Source organism: Onychostoma macrolepis, chromosome 20 (assembly GCF_012432095.1).
Source record: "Onychostoma macrolepis isolate SWU-2019 chromosome 20, ASM1243209v1, whole genome shotgun sequence".
NCBI lineage: Eukaryota > Metazoa > Chordata > Actinopteri > Cypriniformes > Cyprinidae > Onychostoma > Onychostoma macrolepis.
In genome coordinates, this window is record NC_081174.1 from 7,274,361 (window position 1) to 7,298,967 (window position 24,607).

Below are 24,607 nucleotides of genomic sequence, written 5' to 3' on the forward strand. Positions count from 1 at the left end.
CTGTACATTATCAATTTTGAACAGGATGGATATTACATATTTATACTCAAGAGGGAGCAGTTGAACTGTCAATGAATAGTTCACCCAAAATCAGTCACCCACACATTGCTCCTAAACCATATCTGATACTTTCTTCTTTGCAAAACTATTTTCTTTGAAATAACAGACAGAAGCCATTGATTGTCAAGCTCCAAAGACAACAAAAGTACCACAAAGCAGTAGTCCTACAACTCCTGAATTTCATTCCAGCTCTAGAAGAAAATCCCTAATGTATAACCTGTTTTAGGTGTAGACGTCAATTCATTTTTCACTTAAACTGTGTTGCAAAGGAGAAGCCCAATAGAGCAACTAGTGTTGTTTATTTTTATTTTTTTGAGTGAACTATATCACAATCCACAAGTCCTCAAATTGCCAATAAAAGTGTTTGTAATCATGTAATTAATCCATTAACTGCCAGAAAATGAAATAAATTAAAGCACCCAATAAATACTGATGAAACACTCAAATAAAACACCTAAATAATAGATTCATAGATTGTAAATTTGTCATGGATTGCACAGTTTGTTCACACTTACCTTTAAAGGCATCTCATTCGTATTTGTGTCTGAATATATGTTGAAAGTTTTTTTTATGAGCATTTAATGAACATCACTGTTGGGTGGACCACTTGATAATACAAGTGCACTAATACCCAGTGTGCATTCATTAAAGAACCCAAATATCACTGCTAAAGCCTTAACAAATGCATTACATATTCCAACCAATGAGGTTTATGTCAGAATACATATAACTGCATATTGAACTGTTATTAATAAAGCATATTTCTGGCTCTTAGTATAATGAACAATTGCTCATCAAAAATCAGACAAGAAGCTCGTTTAAACTGCAGCATTTAGATATAAAAAGGTTTTCGGGGTCACGTGTGTAATGTTACTAAAATATATAAATACAAATAGGGAGGTTTCATGACACAAAGCACTGGTCAAGCCAAACTCTGCTTAAATCATATGTATTTTATGCAAAATTCATGCCCATGTTTCCTGGCAACTTATGTGGCAATCCAAATAATAAGCAGGCCAATAAAACAACCAATGGAACAGACCTGTCATTCAATATGTTGCCACATGAGAAACCAGTAAACTATTTTGTAAGCAAGTCATGCGTCTTGTGTCAATCTGAAGAGTTTCTTTCAAATCTTTAATTACAGCTTAGCCACCAAACCAAAGTTTCACAATTCAGCATAACAGACAGATTTTTAATAGCAACAAAGTGAAAAATGATTGTTTTATGAGACTTTTTAGTAAGCTTTATTGAGTGTGTACATGTGTGTGAACTACAAGAATATTTCAGGCCCAAACACATTAGATCTATGGAATAAAAATAAAGAAAGGATATCGCCTACAATCAAATGCACCACTGCTACAAAACCACACAAAATGCTTAACCTATTAAAATAAAATTGTGGATAAAACAAAAAGAGGATTTACATTACACCAGATATTATACGAAGGCCACTGCGTGTACTACGGGATCGACCAACAACTAATCGCCAGTTTCTGAAGAGACGATGCTCTTTCTTCATCAGGCAGTACACTTTGGAAATGAAGAATTTCATGAACTGGTGACCTGGAAAAAGAAGATGACTAGTTAAAAACACATGAAGAGAGAATTTAAATAATGTGTTTGTATAATGACAGTGGATCACATTTACTACTACACAACTATTGAATAAGGCCCAGTCAATCTAAAACGGTTACATTTTTTCCGTCAGAAATAACTGCAAAATAATTTTTTTTTTTTGGAATCTATACCTAAAACATTCTTAAACAGCTTAAGATGTAAATGAGTAAGCTGATAGAAAACATGATCTAAAACTTAGCAAAACAGATAATAAAATTTGTGTCTCTAGCTTTCTATCTGCATCAATCTTGGCTAATCAAAAGAGCTGAATTATTAGAAACTTACCATAAATGCTGTACAAATGTCATTACAAAATCTCCTAAAAATACTTGGTGCGGTTAAGAGCTCTTTGAGCAAGCTGGCCACTCTCATCCGTGATTTTCTCCCAGTCTGTCTGACCGACTACAAAACCAATCGCGCGTTTTCTGTCGGCATCCTTCTTCTCTTCGAGATCAGCCCAGCGCACCTGGAAGATCAGCAAGTTTAATGAGCAAAAAGTGTTTGTTTAAAATCACGACCCTCCCCAAAGAAGAGCTATTCAAATTTCAGATTAATTCACCAACTAGCGAGAGTCTCGTTCAGACCAACAACAACAACAAAAAAAAAAAATACAGACCAACTATTCAAGCCTTTTCAAAAGAGGGGTCTCAATCTGCAATTCTCAGAACATTCAAAAAAACTGAACAGGTGACTATAAACAGTAATTCAAAGCTACTATATGAAATATGTGCAGCACATTACCCTCTTTTTGCCAGGTTCAGACATGCGACTGGCATAGTCATCGGGCAGCTGAAGGAAGTCCTCCATGCCAGACAGATCAGTTTCTCGTTTTCTCTTGCCTCCACCAGCCAGACCATCCAGTTTGTCTGGAAGGACAAAGCAGCATCTAAAGTCATCACCGATTCTAGATCTGATGAACACTTATTTACTAAAACCTGGCAAGTCACATACTAATATGATAAAAGCTATTATTGCATTACGATCGACAGCTGTACGAAGACATACATCATGTGCGGTTTCAAGGGCTTTTCACACTGCGCTGGGTTAGCGTTTTTTTAAACCAGCCACACTTCTGACATTTACACAAACTTTCATGTACTCACAACTTTACTTGCTCACCAATACATCCTTTGCAATGAATGGGTGCTGTCAGAATCAAAAGCCCAAACAGCTGATAAAACCATAATAATAATAAAAGGGCATTTACAAGACACCGTTATCAACTAAAAATTGTAAACTGGTGTTTTTCAGGGTTTCTGCAGGATTTTTAAGCTCAAATTTAAGACATTTTTTTTTAAGACCTGCACAAATAAAATTAAGGGGCAATGTCTATAGTACCATATTAAACTGTAAAATTACTGTAAAAAGCATAATTTACAGTTCAGATACAAGTTTTCACAAAAACAGAGTTTTATAAAGTGATAAACTTTACATTTCAGCCTTTAAACCATTTTTAAGAAAATGGATGAGTCAAAAGTATTTATTAATTTAAACAATTATTATCAGTAAATTACTACATCAATTAAATAACATAACCGTTTAGATTTTTATTATGCATTGTCGTCTTATCGATCCACCAGTTCACATTTAAAACTCTGCGTGTTTGCAGGGTAAAAACATGGGGCGATTTCTGCATTGGTCTGAACTCTGAACAAAACAACAGTTTGAAAATGCTCATTCAATCTCTGCCAGCAGGTGGAGCATTTGGTAGCAATGGCATTTGGTTTCCGCGGTAGCAGAAGAACACAAAGCAGCACAGCACCAGACTTTGAACATGCAGCGCTCATGTTTATTTCATGAAATCATAGCCTTTCGAAGTTTAATCGTCACATTCAGCCATATCGCAATTCTGGTCTTTTCGTCCCAAAATTTAAGACCTCTTGAAATCATAATTAAGACTTTCTTGTACAACTTAAGACTTAAGGCCTTAAAGTTGATACAACTTAATTTAAGACTAAGACCCGCGGAAACCCTGTTTTTTGCCATTCATTTACACAACAACTTTTAAAAATGTGTTCCAAAGTGCAAGCTGTTGAAAATGATACCGTTATTACGCGAGTAAACTACAAAAATGCAAATTTGTGAAAAAGGTGACGAGTGGACAGGGATCATTTCAAAAACGTTATTGCCTGTATGCAAAATGCAAAGGAAAACCGTTTGTCTTTATAGCACACTGTTGTCACATAAACAACATTTTTTTACTGGTGATAATAATATTATGGATAGAGGACTCCTTTTTTAGCTGAAAGCAACGGTTTAGTTAAAAACATCTAAATGATAAGTGTGTTATCAGCAAGCATTATTGTGATGTTTTTATCAGCTGTTTGGACTCTCATTCTGACGGCACCCATTCACTGCAGAGGATCCATTGGTGAGCAAGTGATGTAATGCTACATTTCTCCAAATCTGTTCCAATGAAGAAATAAACTCATTTATATCTTTCATTCATTAATTTTCATTCTTGGGTAAACCATTTCCTTTAACTGTCTGAGAGCAAAAAGAAAATAGTTTCAGGTGATTTAAAGCATGACACGATTCTCACAGATGGAAAAGCAGTTATTGAACTATCAAAGACTAATCAACCCAGGAAAAAGAATGAAAAAGATTACCTATATGACGACACCAAATATTAAAAACAATTATATTAGGGTGTGTTCACACTTTTCATATTTGGTCCGATTAAAACGAACTCTGGTGTGACTGCTCTGTTAGTGCGGTTCATTTGAGTAAGTGTGAACGCTGCCATCCGAACCCAGTGCGCACCAAACAAGCGGACCGAGACCGCTAAAAAGATGGGTCTCGGTCTGCTTCCAAACAAACTCTGGCGCAATTCGAATGAAATATGAATGCAACACGGACCAAATACTTCTAAACGAACCAAAAACAGGAAGTAATGACAAGATTTCACGAAGGGAACAAGCGGTGTATCCAAAACAAAATAAGCAGAAGGCAAACATGGAGCAACAAGGAGGTAAAGTGCCTTTTATGAGCTCTTTGTGAGTTCGCAGGTGGTGAAAATAAAATCATACACATGCAACAATGAGTGCGCATTGTCCAGCAGACGGCAATAGGTGTATTCGACTTAAAGCGTCGATGTCATGAGTTCCGTCACAAAATATACTTCATTCAACCCGACCAATCAGGTTGTGAACATATCTCTATTCCTTTTAGGTTTGGTATCTTTAGGTTCACTGTCAAAAATGCCAGTGTGAACGCTAAGCGGACCAGGACCAAATGTATAATTTCCTTTTTGGTCCGGACCAAATGAACAGAACTACAAGTGTGAACACACCCTTAAAGACAACCACCATATATAGTGTATTAAAAATAACAACAACATACAGTAGATACATATACTGCTATGAATATTGTGTAAATTACAAATAAATACCCACCAAGCTTTGCTTCTGATGTGTCCATCTCCCATTTGCTTTTCGGAAGGTATCCCTATATTACAGAGAGACACTCCAACGGTTAATCTTCAGGTGATGAGAGACAGAGGGGACAGATAGCGTGACAGAGGGAGGACAGGGACAGAATAGGGGCTGGGGAGCAATGATGATGCTTTGGATGATGAGAGAATAAGCTTGAAAAAGAGATCATTAATAAGGTCACAGAGGCAACAACAAGCTCTCAACAACTGATAAACAGTCCTTATTCAGGAAAAGGAAATGTCTACTGAATACAGAAGATCATGCATATTTTAATACACTATGAAGTGTATATGAACCAGATTCCTACTAAATTGACTACGTCACACAATTTTATAGTAAAATCACAAAGCCAAGACACTTTTGTTTTTTTGCAGCTGAAATTGGTAACTATGCGATAAGACAAAAAGCCAACAGCACAATGCACAGGAAATACTCAAGACTGAAACAGAGTCCACTTATAAATATAAAATTATTCTTCTCTGCCAACCTTCAAGAGAATTTCTCAGTCCTGCCCTAGAGAAATCATGTTAACACTGGATCTTTGGATTGAGAAACATCAACCTTTCATAAATGACAAATATATAAAAATAGTCATTTTTAATTTTTGAACTGGGAATTTACATTCAATTGATAGAGAAATGATAGATATAATGTACAAATCCGTAAAACTCACTTAACTAAAATCAAATTTGTAAATGGAAAACTAACTAAAATGTAACTACTCATCTTTTAATTAAAATTTAAGGGATCAGTATTAGTTTACGCAAAAAAAGAAAATTACACAAAACTTTGGTATAAAGTCATCTACACCGAAGCCACATTAAATGTTTGTGATAGTACACAAGCCAAAGAGATTTTAATGTTACTAATGCACAAATATTAATGTGTTTTGTCTTAATGCATTCTATTTCCTATTGCATATAGAATTATATCCAAGGTTTACGATATTTCTATTTAAGTAGAATTAAAGGTGTCATGAACTGAGAAACCAAAATCTCCTTGATATTTTGACATGTAAGAGGTCTATAAAAGAGGCTATAAAAACAAGTTTCAGAACTCAAAACTTTGTCGTTAGTCCAAAAACAGCTTATATTGAAGCCAGTCTGACAAAACATCAGCTTGTGGAATGTTCTACTCTACGATGTAACAGTGTGGATAAGCACTGCTTCCGCAGAAGTCAAGTCAAGTCACCTTTATTTATATAGCGCTTTTAACAATACAAATTGTGTCAAAGCACTTAACAGTATCAAATTGGAGGATAGAGTGTCAGTAATGTATAATGATAAGATTAAACACTCAATTTTCAGTTAAAGGCATTTCATTATTGAATTCAGAGATGTCATTGTCTAGCTCAGTTTAGTTTAAATAGTATCTGTGCAATCAAATCGGCGATAATCGCTAGAAATTAAGTGTCCCCAACTGAGCAAGCCAGAGGTGACAGCGGCAAGGAACCAAAACTCCCTCTGAGACAGAATGGAGAAAAAAAAAACCTTGGGAGAAACCAGGCTCAGTCGGGGGGCCAGTTCTCCTCTGACCAGACGAAACACGCAGTTCAAAAGTTTATATTTCTATTTTAATTTTGTTGCAATTTCTAACAATAGTAGTATTATGTAGTTAGGTAGAAGAAGAAGATTAATGCCTGCTTCGACATCACTGCCTATTTAACCCCGCCCACCGATTCGCACATGTAGCGTTTAAGAGAGAGGCGAACGCAGGTCTATGCAGAAATCAAACGATAAAGACGCTGTGCAGTGCCAAGTTGTGGAAAAACAGTATTTGCACTGCCTTCCTTCTGATCCCAATGTTAGGAAAAAGTGGATTAACTATTTTTAAATGAAGATCCAGACCGCGTCACTATGAACTAGGTCCATTGTTCACTTAATTTTACCACGGACTCGTTTACAAACAAGGCACAATACGACGCAGGATTTTCAGAAAGATTGAAACCAAAAGACGATGCTGTGACGACTATATTGGATCCGACAGTAATGTTACAAAACAAGTGTGAGTAACTGTTTTCATTGCGTGGTCACTATAAAAACAGAGCGCATTTAGGCCACGCCCACAACACTAGTTTTTTGGGGTCGAGAGCTTATAAAAAAAAATGTAGTTCTGGGTTTTTGTTTTTTTTAGTTTGTTTGCTGTACACCTTGTCACATAGCAGCTTTTAGACATTTTTCAGTTTTTTGTTGTAAGTCAAAAATGACAAGTCCATGGAGAGGGTTGGATTGTTTTCCCCCCGGTGGGCGTATTTTTTAGATTATGACACATGTCGCTCTGTCTCTATTGCTTTGTCTGTAAAACAGATTGTTTGATATGCACTGACTCCATATTTATGCAGTTTTAACCTAAATCACAGCAGCGTCCATCTGTGAAGGATGTAGGCTGTGAAACACACAAGGTTCATCCAATAATAGCAGAGGGCGTTTACAATTCACCACTCCTATTCAAAAAAAGGACAGAAAATAGCCTATTAAATCTAAATTATATTTTTGGATGTAGAAATCTTGATAACATTATAAGTGGACTTCAGAGAACAATACAAAATCAAAAAACAGAGGCAGTTCATGACCCCTTTAAATATTTTCAAGCTTTTACAAACACAAATTTTTGCTACAAAGCACAGATTGCAAGAATAGACAGTCAGATTTCAGATAGATTTAGAACTATATAACTACTAAGATACACATACACAAAAAAAGTTGCAAACAATCATGACAAAGTTTGAAGCTATATACAGTGAGGAAAATAAGTATTTGAACACCCTGCTATTTTGCAAGTTCTCCCACTTAGAAATCATGGAGGGGTCTGAAATTGTCATCGTAGGTGCATGTCCACTGTGAGAGACATAATCTAAAAAAAAAATCCAGAAATCACAATGTATGATTTTTTAACTATTTATTTGTATGATACAGCTGCAAATAAGTATTTGAACACCTGTCTATCAGCTAGAATTCTGACCCTCAAAGACCTGTTAGTCTGCCTTTAAAATGTCCACCTCCACTCCATTTATTATCCTAAATTAGATGCACCTGTTTGAGGTCGTTAGCTGCATAAAGACACCTGTCCACCCCATACAATCAGTAAGAATCCAACTACTAACATGGCCAAGACCAAAGAGCTGTCCAAAGACACTAGAGACAAAATTGTACACCTCCACAAGGCTGGAAAGGGCTACGGGAAATTGCCAAGCAGCTTGGTGAAAAAGGTCCACTGTTGGAGCAATCATTAGAAAATGGAAGAAGCTAAACATGACTGTCAATCTCCTCGGACTGGGGCTCCATGCAAGATCTCACCGTGGGGTCTCAATGATCCTAAGAAAGGTGAGAAATCAGCCCAGAACTACACGGGAGGAGCTGGTCAATGACCTGAAAAGAGCTGGGACCACCGCTTCCAAGGTTACTGTTGGTAATACACTAAGACGTCATGGTTTGAAATCATGCATGGCACGGAAGGTTCCCCTGCTTAAACCAGCACATGTCCAGGCCCGACTTAAGTTTGCCAATGACCATTTGGATGATCCAGAGGAGTCATGGGAGAAAGTCATGTGGTCAGATGAGACCAAAATAGAACTTTTGGTCATAATTCCACTAAACGTGTTTGGAGGAAGAAGAATGATGAGTACCATCCCAAGAACACCATCCCTACTGTGAAGCATGGGGTGGTAGCATCATGCTTTGGGGTGTTTTTCTGCACATGGGACAGGGCGACTGCACTGTATTAAGGAGAGGATGACCGGGGCCATGTATTGCGAGATTTTGGGGAACAACCTCCTTCCCTCAGTTAGAGCATTGAAGATGGGTCGAGGCTGGGTCTTCCAACATGACAATGACCAAGCACACAGCCAGGATAACCAAGGAGTGGCTCTGTAAGAAGCATATCAAGGTTCTGGCGTGGCCTAGCCAGTCTCCAGACCTAAACCCAATAGAGAATCTTTGAGGGAGCTCAAACTCCGTGTTTCTCAGCGACAGGCCAGAAACCTGACTGATCTAGAGAAGATCTGTGTGGAGGAGTGGGCCAAAATCCCTCCTGCAGTGTGTGCAAACCTGGTGAAAAACTACAGGAAACGCTTTGACCTCTGTAATTGCAAACAAAGGCTACTGTACCAAATATTAACATTGATTTTCTCAGGTGTTCAAATACTTATTTGCAGCTGTATCATACAAATAAATAGTTAAAAATCATACATTGTGATTTCTGGATTTTTTTTTAGATTATGTCTCTCACAGTGGACATGCACCCACGATGACAATTTCAGACCCTCCATGATTTCTAAGTGGGAGAACTTGCAAAATAGCAGGGTGTTCAAATACTTATTTTCCTCACTGTATATATATGCTCTCTTTGATAAGAGTGTGAACACTCAAAACACCCTTGAACATTAATGTCCCATGTGATGTTTGTGTGATCATAAAAGGGTCATATCAATTTGTAAAAGGGCATAATTGACCCAGCACCATAAACAATTTAAATCACTGAATAAAAAAAAAAAAAATATATATATATATATATATATATATATATATAGTTAACATGAATACTGCATATTTTGTAAGCGCATATATGTACACATACACGGATTTCCGATATTTTTAAATATCTGAATTACTGTTACAAAGTATTGAACTGAACAGCCAGGTTGTTAGAGATCTAGTGTTTTACAAAGATCAACAATTGTCTCTAACATCCCAGGTGTTTTAAATTTAATATATAATCAGTGTTATCTGTGAAAAGTAAGGAGTACTGAAAATAGCACAGAAATAAAAGTCTTTTTGAAGGTTTACATGACTGCTTACCGACACCGGTAAAGAGGAATGATATGCCAATGTGTTGAGACTAAAACAAAGATATTTTTATAAAAACAAATTATGAAAATAGTAATGGTAGCTGAATTCTTGTGTTTGGCAGCTGCAATGATAAACACTGTGTGCTTTGGCCTGTAATTTCAAAGCCAGGCTTCATTCAGATGCCAAACCAAGTCATATTCTGAAATTCTCACTTTTCATCTTAGTTTACAAAGTCTGTCGGCTTAATTTTAGCAAGACATCAAAGAACAAATAGATGGTCCCAAAGCTGGATGTTATGTTATAATGTCATGTTGGATATTATGGACAAAGAAACTATTAATTATTTGTCTTGAATGTGTAAAAGGATCAACTTTCTAAAAATGCTTAAGTTTGCATGACCTTTTTCAAAATGTAATGTGAATTATGTTAAACAACATGAGTCATGCTGTCTAAAACAGACTAAAATAATGTTTGTTTGTTTTTTAATTTAGAAAAGCTTAGTGTTCCTAATTTGGCCACCGCTCAGTTCAACTTCATCCCCAATCTATAATGCCAAGACAGACCAACATCTGTTAAAGTTCATCTTAACAGCTTATGTAAGAGCTTCCTTGCTTTTTTTTTTTTTACACAATATTCTATAACTGCATTACACCGTTACTACATGTTTACTGTAATTCCAACTCATTAACCCCAAGTAAAGCTAGCAATGATCAAAGAACAAACAGAAATCCGGCTTCGGCAAGCAATTCTGCTGCCTTTATCATTTATATTTTACTGATATTTTATGAACAACAGGCAGGTTGGTTTTCCTGACACGGTGGTTATTTGGTTTAGGCCTTCACACTTTGTTTTATTATAAGCCAAAAAGATAAGACTTGTGAAGAGCTTCCTGCAAGACAAAACTGAGAAGCTTTCAGGAAGTCTTGCATTCAAATTCAAGTCCCATGATAAAAGGTCCATATTAGAACTCAATTAGAATTCAGGCAAGACATACCATTTTGGTGTGCTTCTGTGTGAATGTCAGTAATAGTGATGCTGTTTAATATTCAGCTAAATAAAATAAGATGAAGACAAAACAGCTAAATAAAGAGACATTCTTGTATCCATCTAGAATAAAGCACACAAAAGCTGACTTGTATATAATTAAAAGCTACTCAAAACTACATTCAAGTGCAGCCATACCACTGTTTGAGTTCAATTTGGAGGCTTCTCAAAAGCAAAATAAACAAATATATTCAGGAAGACTTTATACTACAGTCCATTCTAATAAAGTTGATCCTAATTCATAAATTTGACTCTAATGGTTCACCTGTTACAAAAACTGCTGTTTACAAAAAAAAAAAAAAAAAAAAAGACATTTTGAAAACATATATTTTAAGTCTCAAATGTATAGGAAGTAAATTTTAATTTGCTAAAATGTTTAGATCCATTAATATGAAAATTGAGGACAAATGTACAGATATTATCCACTACATATGCAATTACAGGGTATTTAAAGACTTCAGCAAAATGTGATCAAGCACTTCAAAGAAAATCAAGTCACTGCCTTTAGTGACGTTTGCTGTTGCCAATATGTTTGATTGTGAAAACATTTAATAATCCATAATAAGAACATGGATTGCAATTATACCAAATAGCCCCAGAGAGCCCAGTCACAGAAATATATATTTTTCTTTTATTTGTTTCACTTTTGTCAACTTGGATTGAGAAAGAGTATCCTGTGACTTTGATGCACGCTTAGAATACTTACCTTGTTTTGTTGAAAAACTGGGACACGTTTAAAGTAACTACAAAATCACAGTTTCAATTATTAAATGAAAGCAGCATGCATGAAAAGAGAGGTCCTACCAGATCAGTCTCGTCGTCATCTTCCTGTTTCACTTCAGATTTAGGTTCTTCTTCAGATGGGTTGAAGTCTTCCATCTCCACCTATCACAAAAGCACTTTGTGTTACTATGAGAACGAAATCAGCATAAAGAAAAACATTTACAATTCTTTTAATGAACATAATGGGTGTCATCAAGACACTTACATCTTCAATCGCAGCGTCCTGCAGTAGAGACCTGATATCTAGTCGAACCATATGGGGTGGTGCAGATTCCCAGCCATTGGCCAGCTGTGTGCAACAAACATATTATTAGCCAGGCTTCTGAACAGTTACGTCATATAATTCTGCTGATCAACGGAACAAAAATGGCAGGCTCAAACTCTAAATGCAAATCAAGTTAAAGAAACTACCTTTGTAACATCCTTTAGTGTTCGTCCATGTATGTTTCTCTTTGCACATGTTTGGTGATCAGTAGTGATTTCAGCCAAGTACACCTGAGAATAAAAAAAAAAAATAGTTATACTACAGTTAGGTAGAGATAAAAAGCATAAAGTTGCTCTACAGATATGACTAGCCTTGCCATTCATTCCAAGCAACTATCTAAATTTACGTGAGATGCCAAGGAAGCTCACCTCAAACCCTTTTGTCTTAGCAGCACTCCAGAACTGGTCAAAGTACTTCACTTTATCATTGATGGCATCCAGGATTATGAAGGGGAAAAATCCATCATCCAGTGTTTTCTTGAAAGTCTTCAACATGCTGCTTCGATAAGTATCTTCCATTTCTGGTTCATATTCATATTCAAGAACCTGACGAAGATGGTCAGAAAGCTTAGCACGATCAGTTGAAGGAAGTGAGTGGATTTCTCATTTGAAATGAATGACGAACAGATCAAACCTTGGTCTTGACGCGTTTCCCAGAATCAGGATCCTTCTCAACTTTTTCCACTTCAGTCATGAAATAGTCATCTAGACCAAGAACTCTGGGTGGTGCACCACCGCATTCAACCTCTTTATCCTATATCAAATAGAAAATATTAGATTAACAAGTTTTTGGTTATATGCAGTCTCTTCGGCTCAGAGCATCTCATCTCAAGCATTTCAAGCTATTCATGCTTGATTTTGTGCGTTAGCATGTTTATAGCTGAAAAACACATACAGTTTAACAATAATAAACACATTAAAGAAACTCCCTTGTCCACCCTCAAGGATGAGGTTTGTTTCTACAAGAGTATATATGCCAAGTTTACCATCAGGAACAGCTGAGGCCAACATGTTTAAGAAAAATAACATGAACGTTAAGCTCAGCAGCAAATAAGGAGACAAAACAAAGCATATTACCCTAATAAGTTTTGCAACATGACTTTTGCCACTTCCAGGTAACCCACGCATGATGACCACAATCTGAAAAGGAAGAAAACGGTGAGTATGGTATTCAGAAGATGATTATTCAAGAAGGAGATTCAGAAGAAAATTGTAGCATACCCTGTCAGGTCGAGCTGAGCGACCTGGCGGTTTGAGAATGTCTTCAGCATTCTTTGTCTCTGGTTTCTTCTCCACACGAGGGGGCGCAACAGGAGCAGAAGGGGGCAATGATGTGGGTGGTGGAGGGCGCTCATCTGGATAGCTCCTCCGATCACCTGGGTAAGAAATACAGGCATCTTTACACATTTCTTAACTTTTCAAGCTTAACAATAACTCAGTTATTTATGGTAAACTGTATTCAATTTTGAATTGGCTTGTGTGAACAGGACTCTTCTAAGCGTGTAATTTCTGTGCCACTAGCTTTACCAAAAAGTGTTTTCAAACAGGTTTCCCCAAACACCTTTGGTTAGACAAACAAATGTTCTCGAGCCAATGTTGCTGTGTTGAGTTGGTCAGGTTGTTCAAACAAACAAAGATTGTTTAAGACATAGTATAATCAGCAGTAGAGTTCTTACAGAAGAGTTGCAGTAAAGATAGAATAGAAGGAAGTATTTTTAAATTTAAAAAAAAACTTTAAATACTGCATCAACTTTAAAATAGTGCTGTCAAACGATTAATCGCAAATCCAAAATGTGTGTGTATTTATATATACACATAATAAATTTACACAGTACACATACATTATGTATACAAAAAAAAAAAAAAACGTTTATTTTGAATGCGATTAATCGTTTCACAGCACTACTTTAAAAATGAAGAGATTGATTCTTTTATAATTCACTTACTACCATAGCTTGAGGATCCATGGTCATAATGCTCAAGACTCCTTTCATAGGAAGACCTGTCATAGCTCGTTCGGTTATAAACCTCACGATCCCTGCTTGAGCGGCTTGGGTGATCTCTTTCTCTGTCTCTGTGTCCGGGACGAGGCCCAAGTGAAGGTCTGAAACCAGATATACAAAAATACAACATTTCAAATATATGCCCCCAGACTTTTTTCCATTCCAAATTGGTGCTTTTCACAGAAATTCTGATGTAGATAAGGAAATGTTTACCAGTAAATTAAGAAATATGGGCATAAAACTCATAACATATGCAACTGTGAAAAAGGATGCCGCCGTATGGTCTGGAAGTACTTACCGTTCTTCTCGTAAGAAACGGTCCCTTTCATATCGGTCTCTCTCATAATCCAGATGTGGCTTCTCCCTGTACGAATCTCTCTCCCAATCCCTGTCATAATCTCTGGGACCACCATATGGGTCACTTCTTCGGTCATAATATGGGTCTCTGTGGCCAAGCAATTCTAATGAAGGAAAGAGGTTGATCACAGATGTGAATTAAAATAAACCAACACAGCGATCCTTCGTATTCACAGAACAGAACCAACCTTTCTCATAAGATCGCTCTGATGGCGATGGAGCAGGCCTCAACACAATCCTCTCTCCATAAGAAATCCTTTCCACTGTTGAACCAGCATCTGCTCAATAAAAAACCCAAATGTAGTTTGTCTAAATACATTTAGAATCAAACCAGTTGAGAGGTAGAACGTGTACTGACCACGGCCATGCCCATAGTCCACTGTTTTAGCAATGAATGAGGCTGTAGGGGCAGGAGCTGAAGAAGAATGAAGGAAGCCTGTAGATTGATTTGAAGGGGGCAAACCACCTTCCAAAGGCTGATTAGTCTGTCCCGGTTCTGACAATAAATTGGAAGCCTTTAAGAAAAAGAAATGGTCAAGCAATCAGTAGTTTTTCAATAACATACTCTTGCAATATTGGAGATTAGTTTCTGAATCAAGGAGCATAATTTGAAACTCAAGGTTGGCATACCTGCAGAGCACTTTTAACTTCAGGTGGAATTTCTAATCCAAGAATTCCAGGGGGAAGTTCTGAAGTCAACCCGGCTGACTCACTGTTCGAAGCTTCTCCCAAAACCTTCTTGCTTTCCTGGAGCTCTCTATGAGCAAACATGTCACCCAAGTTAATATTTTAACCTCAGCCAGTTGGACTATATGACTTGAATGTTGTTTAATTAATGATACACTGATGAGAACTCCTTTTACCTTATCATTTTCAACTCCTGGGCAGCTTTGAGAATGATCTCATGCTGCCTTTGAGAAAGAGCAAGTACAGTTTTATTTGCACTAGGTGAACACTGCTCAAGTGGAGTATCCAGGGTTTGAGGTGCGGGCAGGCCAGCTAGCTGCTCTGGGTTATGTTCATAATGGGGCTCCGTTTCACCAACTGGATGAGAGTAAGCTCTCTCTGGTGGGGGTGGGGTGGAGGTGGGCTCCTTTCCCAATCAGAACGAGAGTGATAAGGAGGCTCCCTGTCACGTTCTTGATAAGGTGGTCCTCTTCGCTCCTCTCTATAACGATTTTCATCATCATATGGGAATGACCTTTCTCTTCCCTCTAACCAATGATCCTCTCTAATGTGCTCTGGGGGGTGACGTGGTGGATAGTCTTGGTCAAGTTGCTCCCTGCCCCATTCCTCACGTGAACCGTAATACTCATCGTCTTGTTCATAATCTTGATACTCACGAGTTGGCCTTCTGTACGTATCATCCTCTGCACCATATGGGTATTCCTCCTCATAATTTTCTTCTTCATGGGGTGGAGGGCCATGCCACCTCTCCCTTGGTATTGGAGGTCTCATGGGAGGTCTTCTAATCTCCATTTCATGGGGAGTCATAGGAGGACGTCTCAGCCCTCTCCCACGAGGATGAGCCCATCCAGGTTCTCGGTCCATTTCTTCTTCATATTCAAGAGGACCAGCTGGTTCCCTTGCTAAGATTTCATGAGGTGCTGGTGGCCGTCTTATGTCTCGCTCCATCATGTCATGGCGGGGTGGGGGTGGTCCCCATGGTCCAAGACCACGTCTGAACCGTGGTCCCATTACCCCGCGTGGTCCCATGTGAGGAGGTCCATGTGGGAGACCAGGAGGAGGGGGGCGCCTTGGACCATGAAGCATAAATCGAGGATGAAAAGGGGGTCTTCTGGGGCCACCTGGAGGAAAAGGAGGTCTAGCATGCATGGGAGGTCTTCTCTCTGTCCAGTATGGATCATCTTCTTCCCAGTATTCTTGTGGTTCTTCTTCCCAGTTTTCATCTGGATGAGTGCTCTCTGGGTGCTCCCTGTGACCCACTGGAGGTCTTCTCTCTATAGGCACTTCATAGTACTCTTCCGGGAAGTGTTCCTCCTCTGGATGCCACATCTCATGGGGTGCCTCCTGGTCATCCATTTCTCCAGGACCTTCCAAAGAGGGGTCTCTCCAAGCCGAATCCTGGTCCTTTCCATGCGTTATGTCATCTGGTTGCTCACGGTCATAGGGATCCTCTGACATAATTTCTCTCTGACAGTTGGGATCAACCATTTGTCCTCCGTATTGTCCTCGGCCACGAGCACGGCCCCTGCCTCTGAGAGCCACTGGCACTTGGCCCCTCCCCCTTCCTCGGGCTACCTGCGGTGGACCTGTTTGATTCATCACATGTGGCCCCCTAGGGGCCTCCTTAGGTGTATCAGATTTAAACTTATTGTTTTGAGGAGGCTTCACTTGTTGTGGTGGCCCGTTAATAACATTGTTGGTTTTAGACATTGTTGGTTGTGAGCTTGGCTTCTGAGAGTTTTTGTTGGCGGTGTTTGGACTTTCTGTAGGTAGGGAAGGTTTAGTAGTATCTTCTTTTAACTTATCCTGCTTTGCAGTATCAGCAATAGTATTGTCAGATGTATTATCCTTAGTTTGAGGAATGGGTCCACTCTGAATAAAAAATCCATCCACTGAGTCCAATATGTCATCTGTCAGTGACGGACCAGTGGAAGTCCCATCTTTTTTGATATTTTGATCTTGACCATTTTTGTTTTTTTCTGGGCCCATTTGAGATGGGGCAACTGGTGGTGCATCAGGTTTTGCTGATGGTTGCTTTATTTGAACGCCAGGGACATGACTGGATTGCGCTCCATACCCTGGTTGCTGAGGAGGTACAGGGGGTCTTTCAAATCGTGTAGGTGCATTCTGCCTAGGGGGGTACTCGGGTCTTGCTGGAGGCCCAGGGTGAGGAGGATTACCTCTGGGAGGTCGGTTAAATCGCTGACCAGCGTCAAATCTAGGTGGTGCACTAAATCGTTGCTGGTGTAGCTGTTCAAACCGTGGGCCTCTAGGACCTTCAAACCTGAAAAAGAAAATATATGAAAAATCAGTAATCTAGCTCCTGAAAAATATGTTAGTGTACAATCCTGATTCTTCTAAATGCATTACCTTGGTACATCAAATCTTCCACGAGGCCCAGGGGGCCCAGGAGGTCCAGGAGGACGAACCCCTAGTCCAGGTGGTCCACCAGTTTTACCTGTTTCAGAGATAGAATTTGACCCAGAAGATGGGAAATGTTCTGCAGGTGATGGCTTCTGTGGAATAACCGGTCCAGATGGTGGTGGGACCTGTGGTGAATGTCCTGGCATGGCATCCATGTTAACTGGTGGAGGCATAGACGGAAGCCCTGGGTTGGCTAAATGCATGTTTCCATCTGGTCCAGGGAGTCGATGCTGCCCGTATGGTCCCATCATGCTCCCATATGAAGGAGCTGTACCATACTGATGCTGCATAGCTCTTAGAGATGTGATTCTCTCTTGCAGATGAGCAGAAGTTGAATTCATTTGCTCTTGCCATTGTCTCCACTGGGCTTCATAATCATGTAGCTGGTCTTTGTGTGGATATGACTGAAACTGTTCTAACCACAAATTAAAGTGCCTGTCCCACTCTTGGTACAAGGGAGAAAATCGCTGTTGTTGCATTTCATAGTGTTGCAATTGCATCTCCAACGGCATTGTCTGGTGGATATAATTAAACAACCATAATAAAATGATATTGTTATTTTGGTGCTTTTTCTTATGTTTTTGCTCTATACCAAAATATTTTCTAAACTAACCACGCAAATTGAGAACCACTGAGTTTCACAAACCATAACAAACACAGACATTCCGGGCCGGAATGCATATTTTCAAAGGAGAATAACTGACTGTAGAATTGTTTTTCAAATAAACAAGTATGTTAACTTAGCCTGTTTCTTAAATATCTGCAAACATATTATGGTATTTTTATGCTTTAGTAGAGTCAAAATCCTACATACAGCACCTTTAATAGAACAAAGAAATTGTACCTGTAGATGCGCTGGCTGTTGAATAACCTGCTGGTACTGTTGCAGGACCTGCTGTAGTTGAGCATGCTCTTGCATCAGTGCCTGGTACTGAATGCTGGCCCTTTGATGCTGTACATGCTGCCAATGGGCAGCTGCCGCCTGCAGCTGCTGAAGACGTGCTGCTTCAGCTGGGTCTCCTGTATCAGTGATGCCACTGGGCTGTAGTAAATATCAGTAATCAATTAAATATGAATAATCATTTGATATGATATCACATGTTTAAAGGTACAGAACAGGAAAATAAATACATACACACTAGTCAACATTTGAAGTGGCTCAAAACCTTTCATCAAAGTTGTCCTAATACAAGAACACATTTTAGGACAACTTTGATAATTTTTTGACCCACTTCAAACGTTGACTACTGTACATACAACATACGAACAAAACACTATATATTACTCAGAAAGATAGGTGTATTCCTTCTGTTGTTCGTAAGAAATTTACTAATGATAAACCATGGTTTTCTACTAAATCACGACAGTTAAAGGTGCTGTATGTAAGTTTTTGACTCTTCTAAAGCCAAAAAATAACATAGTTATAGTTAATATGTTTGTAGATATTTAGGAAACATGTTATGTTTACATGTTTCTCTGAAAAATAATGCTATAGCCAGTAATTCTACTCTGAAACGTGTGTTCTGGGGCGGAATTGCAGTAACCATTTCAACCTCTAGCTGTCAATCTTACATACTGCACCTTTAAAACCCTCTGGTGCTCTTCGGTCACTTTTGACCAAAAAAAATTCTGTTTTGAATTTCTAAAAATCACAGCTTCATCAGAATGGTAAGAAACTTGGTGACTTACGGCATTTGAAATGTGAACACACACAACAATTGATGGCTTGATTCGAGCAGGCTAAGTGCTCGTAAAAAAACTTGTGCTCTTCGGTCAAAAATGACCCACCATAGGAAATGAATGGGAAATTGACAAAAACACAAAAATGCAGCAAATTTTTGTGTACACAATTTACAAATCTGCCACAATGCAGAAAAAAAGTACACAGCAATGACGGGGTAAAACTAAAACATCAAGAGTGCAAAACCAACACATCCACTCACACACACGCGTGCGTGCGTACACACATTCACACACACACCTATGAACTGGTGTGACTAACACAGCAAATATATAAACTAAAAGCAATAATTAAACTACAATACAGTAAAAAAAAGTGGACAACAAGGAAGGGTTACACTCTGAAACATCAAGAGTGCAAAACAGACACATCCACTCTCACTCACTCACACACACACATTCACAAATATACACATTCAAATGAATTGGTATGGTTATTACCATATAGAATTTTAATATTTTGTGTAACAAAATGCTTTCTCTGTGTTCAGGTTTGACTGTAGTAGTAATTCAAAAACAGATGCTTTAAATCAACATTTCAAACCAAAAAAAAAAAATCTAAACCTTCACAAAAAGTTGTCTTTGAAAAGGTCTAAATATATATCCAAACCCACAACTTAATAAAAATAAGTATTTATGTCTAAAAATAAATAGAGAATTTATAGGCCTTTTATATAGAGCTATGTAGGAATCTACAGGCTAAACCATGGAACTGCGGATTTTGTCTTATTTTACTGTCACCAGATGGCACTAATCTGGCTTAAAAAATTGGATTTTAAAGGCATTAGCTCTATTTTAAGATTAAATACTGCCATAATTGAAAAGTAATAGAAAAAATATATATTTTTTTAATTATTATTTTCAATGGGAAAGTTTGATCATAATTATTGCATAAATATTAATTCTCTCAAAATACAAAAGAAAAAAATACTATTAAACAAAAATGTTACATTGATTTTACTGGGGGGGAGGGGTTAAATTTTAGGTGAAGATCACAAGTGTGACTCCCAAATAAGGAGCACCAGAGGGTTAAGGAAGGATAAAAAGGCAGCTTACAGACATGGAGATAGGGTGTTATATAACAAAGCTAGAAACATCTTAACAAGAGAGATTAAAACTGCCAAAAGACTTTATTCTGAGAAGCTGGTAAAAGGTTTTTCAGCTAAGGACTCTGGTTAGGCTTTTTAAAGGTCAGAATATAAGGAAAGCTTCCGGGCCTGATAAAGTGTCTCCTTCTCTGAAATGTTGTGCAGACCAGCTGGCCCCTATTTTTGCTCAGATTTTTAATAAATCATTAAAACTGAGTAAGGTTCCAGCAAGCGTTCTGTTATTATACCTGTTCCCAAGAAAGTTCACATCTCAAGCCTAAACGATTAAAGACCAGTCGCTTTAAACTCAGAAATGTTTTGAGAGGCTGGTAATAATTCATTTGAAGGCCATCATTGGCTCACTGCTGGATTCATTCCAGTTTGCATACAGGCCTAATACGTCTGTGGAAGATGCGCTGAATATGGGACTGTATTTTATTTTGAAACATTTAGATACTCCAGGTTCTTATGCACGTATTCTTTTTGTAGATTTTAGTACAGCTTTCAATCCTATTATACCAGACATTCTTAATGTCAGACTAAGAAAGCTTTCTGTGCCAAGTAATATTTGCAGCTGGACCATCAATTTTCTCATTGACAGTGTGCAGCAAAAAAACTGGGGGTATTTACATCTAGAATAAGTACCCTCAGTATTGGTGCCCCTCAAGGGTGTGTGCTTTACCCATTGTTATTTTCCATTTATATGAATGACTGTGCTTCCTCAGATTCTACGGTCAATATTTAAAAATTTGCTGATTACACTACAATCCATATCCATGATGGAGATGAGTCAGCATACAGGCAGGAGGTGGATCAGACTGTCTCATGGTGCGGTCGTAATAACTTGCACTTAAACATCGGCAAGACTGTAGAGATGATTATTAATTTTTACAAAGAATTCTACCTGTTTTGCTCCATTAAAAAAAAAAAAAAAAAAAAAAATCAATGGGTGTACAGTAAGTAGCACTGATTCTTATAAGTTTCCTGGCACTACCTTCTGTAGTGATCTGAAGCGGGAGAACAATGTTATACGTGTGGTTAAGAAAGCACAGCAGAGGATGTACTTCCTCCGTCAATTAAAAAAAGTACTATCTGTCAAGTGGAACTATGTGCAAATTCTACAGGGCTATGATTGTATCGGCCCTGTGTTCTTCATTTACTGTTTGGTACGGCTCTGCTACTCAGCGGGATAAGTTTAGGCTTCAGAGAGTAGTGAGAATGGCAGAACGCATTATTGGGACTGATTTACCCTCCCTTCAAGATTTGTACTTGTCATGGGTTAAGAAACGGGCTCAGAGGATTGTCCATGATCCTTTAAATCCTGCATTCAATCTTTTTAGACTTTCACCTTCTGGAAGGCGTTATAGTCTGGTTAAAACGAGAACTACCAGATTTCAGAATAGCTTTTTTCCAGTAGCCAAAATGACTCTAAATTTTATCATGTAATTTATTATTATTTTTCTCATGTAATATTTTAAGTGGGTTTTTGTGTGTGTGTGTGCCTCATACCGGCAGAAAATTCCATGTATGTTATGCATACTTGGCCAATAAATGTTGATTGATTAAAAAAAAAATCACCTTCGATTCCTCTGGTGGTGGGGGAGGAGGGGGTTCTTCTTTGGGAGGTGGGGGTGGAGGGGTGCTCTTTGGGGGCTCAACTGGAGGCGGTGGAGCAGGAGCATTGCTTCCATTAGATGAATTTTGATTCTGCTTAGCCTTCTCATTTTTCAGCTTCTGCAAATTTTGACGGTGCTGCTGATACCAATATTCCTGCTGCTCCTGTACACAAATACAAATGCTACAAATATTTCTATAATGTTTGACTAACCATATTCCTTGAATTCAAATAAGAATCACATGATATTACAATACAACAATGACAATAATACTGAAACCATACAATTGCAGTGTGACCATTTTTGAATCTGAACAAACAGGCAAAGAAGCTAACTTGTTCAAATAAAATGTACAAAATTTAATTTAAAATAATAAAAAAAGTGATTTGTACAACACTTATCTCTCCCACAGTTCTGATTTCAAGCAAGAAAAAAAATATATATATTTTTTTTTATGAACCGATCAACAAGCTACTGATTTTCTCTACAATATGGAAGGAATAATTGTAGCGTAAATTAAATTTACTGAAAAGGGGAGTGTGTATATGAGGACGTTAACTATGATATGATAACGGACAGGCCAGTTTACAGTGAAAGGATTCACGTAACTATGCAATAGCGCAGTTCAAAAGACAATTATGAAAGAAGCGTGCTCCAACACTTGCCTACTCTTCTGCTACACACTTCAAGACTACATACTTTTAAGGAATAGTGAAAGCAGGCAAACTGTGGCTGCTTTATTTAACATCTTTTGACGTGAAAAGCTGCATGTTTTGTAATAGGTGTTTTAACTTGAAACCATTACTCACATTTTTGCCAGAAGCAATGTATTAAAGATCTTAACTGATGGAATTATTTCCTAACAAAAACAAAGCTTTTCACTTTACAAGACGTTAACTGATGAACATGAGTTATGTGGATTAGCTCTCTGGACTCTCATTCTGTCGGCACCCATTCACTGCAAATCAATTTGTGAGCAAGTGTTTTTTTTTTTGTTTGTTTGTTTCAAATTTTTTTGACAAATCAAAGAACAAATGTAGATAGCTAATATAAAGCCATATAAAAGGTATGCTATATACTAATTAGTTTTAGATGGAGTATGATCTATCACAGCAGGGGCATGACATCCAGTAATTTAAGGAAATCCCAACTGATGACATATGAATTATGTTAATAAGAAATATGTAAATTATACTGTATTATCGTGATCTATAAAAGCTGGAGATATAATGTGCTGCATAAGAAGTGACTGTATTAATGCAACAACATGAGATTAATAATAAACCATGCCACAGAAGCTTGCCTGCAGAGACATCGACGAAAAGTCGGGCTTTTCATCCGCCATCGATGCACTGGCTTCGCTAACCTGTGGTGCTGGAGCTGGGGTCTTCACTGCAGGTGAGGAAGATGAAGGCTCGGGAGCTGGAGGTTTCACTTCTGGCGGCGGAGGCTGAGGTTGAGGTTGAGGCGGGCCAGCAGGACCTCTCAGAGCTGACGGATCTTGAAAGTTGTTGGGGCCTGTCTGCCAGTACGGAGGCCCGCCGCCACCGCCGCCGCCGCTGGCGTTGCCGGAGTGATGCAGCACCGACTGCAGCTGCTTCTGATGGAGCTGCTGCAACTGCTGCATTTGCTGTAAATGCTGTTCGTGTAAACTAGAAAAATTTGACGACGCTGGTAATGACGGAGCGCCATACCCTCCAAATCCTCCTGCCGCCGCTGCTGTTGCTGCTGCTGCTGCTGCTGGAGGCTGAGCTCCCCTAAACTGATGAGGCCGCGGGCCGAAGTGTGGAGGAGGCTGGTGTCCACCTCCGTATGCGCCCCAGGAGGGATGCATGCTTGAACCGAGACACTGCGGGCCAGGAGAGGCCTAGCCGCCTGATCGCATAAAGCCGGTTACTTTGTACCTATCGCTACTACTTTTTGCAAATAGGATCACAGTTATTAGCACGGGCTCCAACTATTATATGAAAGTTTTAAAAACTTATCTATCTTTACAGATGTGCAGAAAACAAGACGTTTAAATTCATAATTATTGTTTGAATGCCATTTCCTCGACGAGCCTGTCTGCATGCGAGCGTGCTCGACTGCGTCCGAACGTCACCATGACGCTCACTTTGCGTAATACGTCATCGCATTTCTTTTACTCTTCCGCATGAAAGGCAGCCAAGGCGCATTAGCACCACCTGTCGCACTAGTTCGGCGATACGCTTTTCTCAAGGAGAATTCTATTCTTAAAATTTGAAGTAATACACTTTAAATTTTTGTTTTTACATTTGGTTGTCAATGAAAACCATAAGAAGCACAGTTTATCAAGACCATGAGTAAAGAAAGATGAGTCTAGTTGTCATTTGGTTGTCATATCTAATAAAGGAAGTGGCCTTCCCCGCAAAATCAAAACATTTTCACAGCTATTCAAAACTTTGTATTGCAGCATTATCTAACTGCCACTATATTTGAAAAAAGCACTATAGTTTCACATATATGGTAATGTATAATGTAATATATCGCATTGTATTTTGCAGTATATTCCCATATATTTTTGTTACGTAAGAGACTACAAAAACAAAACCAGTTCAAAGTACTGCAGCTTTTGTGAGATGGTGTTAAAATAATGCAATCTGTACATTGGAATTAAAATCATGACAGTATCAAAATAATACATTTACAAATAGCCTATATAATACAAAATGATGCATTTTC

At 38.4% G+C, this 24,607-nt stretch overlaps 1 protein-coding gene across 1 annotated transcript; it reads right to left on the reverse strand.

Moving 5' to 3' along the window:
• Window positions 1-24,039, reverse strand: ylpm1 (YLP motif containing 1). Its single transcript, XM_058755465.1, is given in 22 exon segments — window positions 1-1,626; window positions 1,966-2,146; window positions 2,422-2,546; window positions 5,076-5,127; window positions 11,750-11,830; window positions 11,934-12,017; window positions 12,140-12,223; window positions 12,362-12,538; window positions 12,627-12,746; window positions 13,070-13,132; window positions 13,214-13,368; window positions 13,939-14,096; window positions 14,294-14,456; window positions 14,541-14,630; window positions 14,711-14,867; window positions 14,983-15,109; window positions 15,216-15,430; window positions 15,433-17,323; window positions 17,410-17,978; window positions 18,308-18,505; window positions 21,870-22,070; window positions 23,211-24,039. Coding segments are annotated over 21 exon segments (5,388 nt in total). The 5' UTR covers window positions 23,742-24,039; the 3' UTR covers window positions 1-1,626; window positions 1,966-1,999.
• Between the last annotated feature and the right edge of the window lie 568 nt (window positions 24,040-24,607).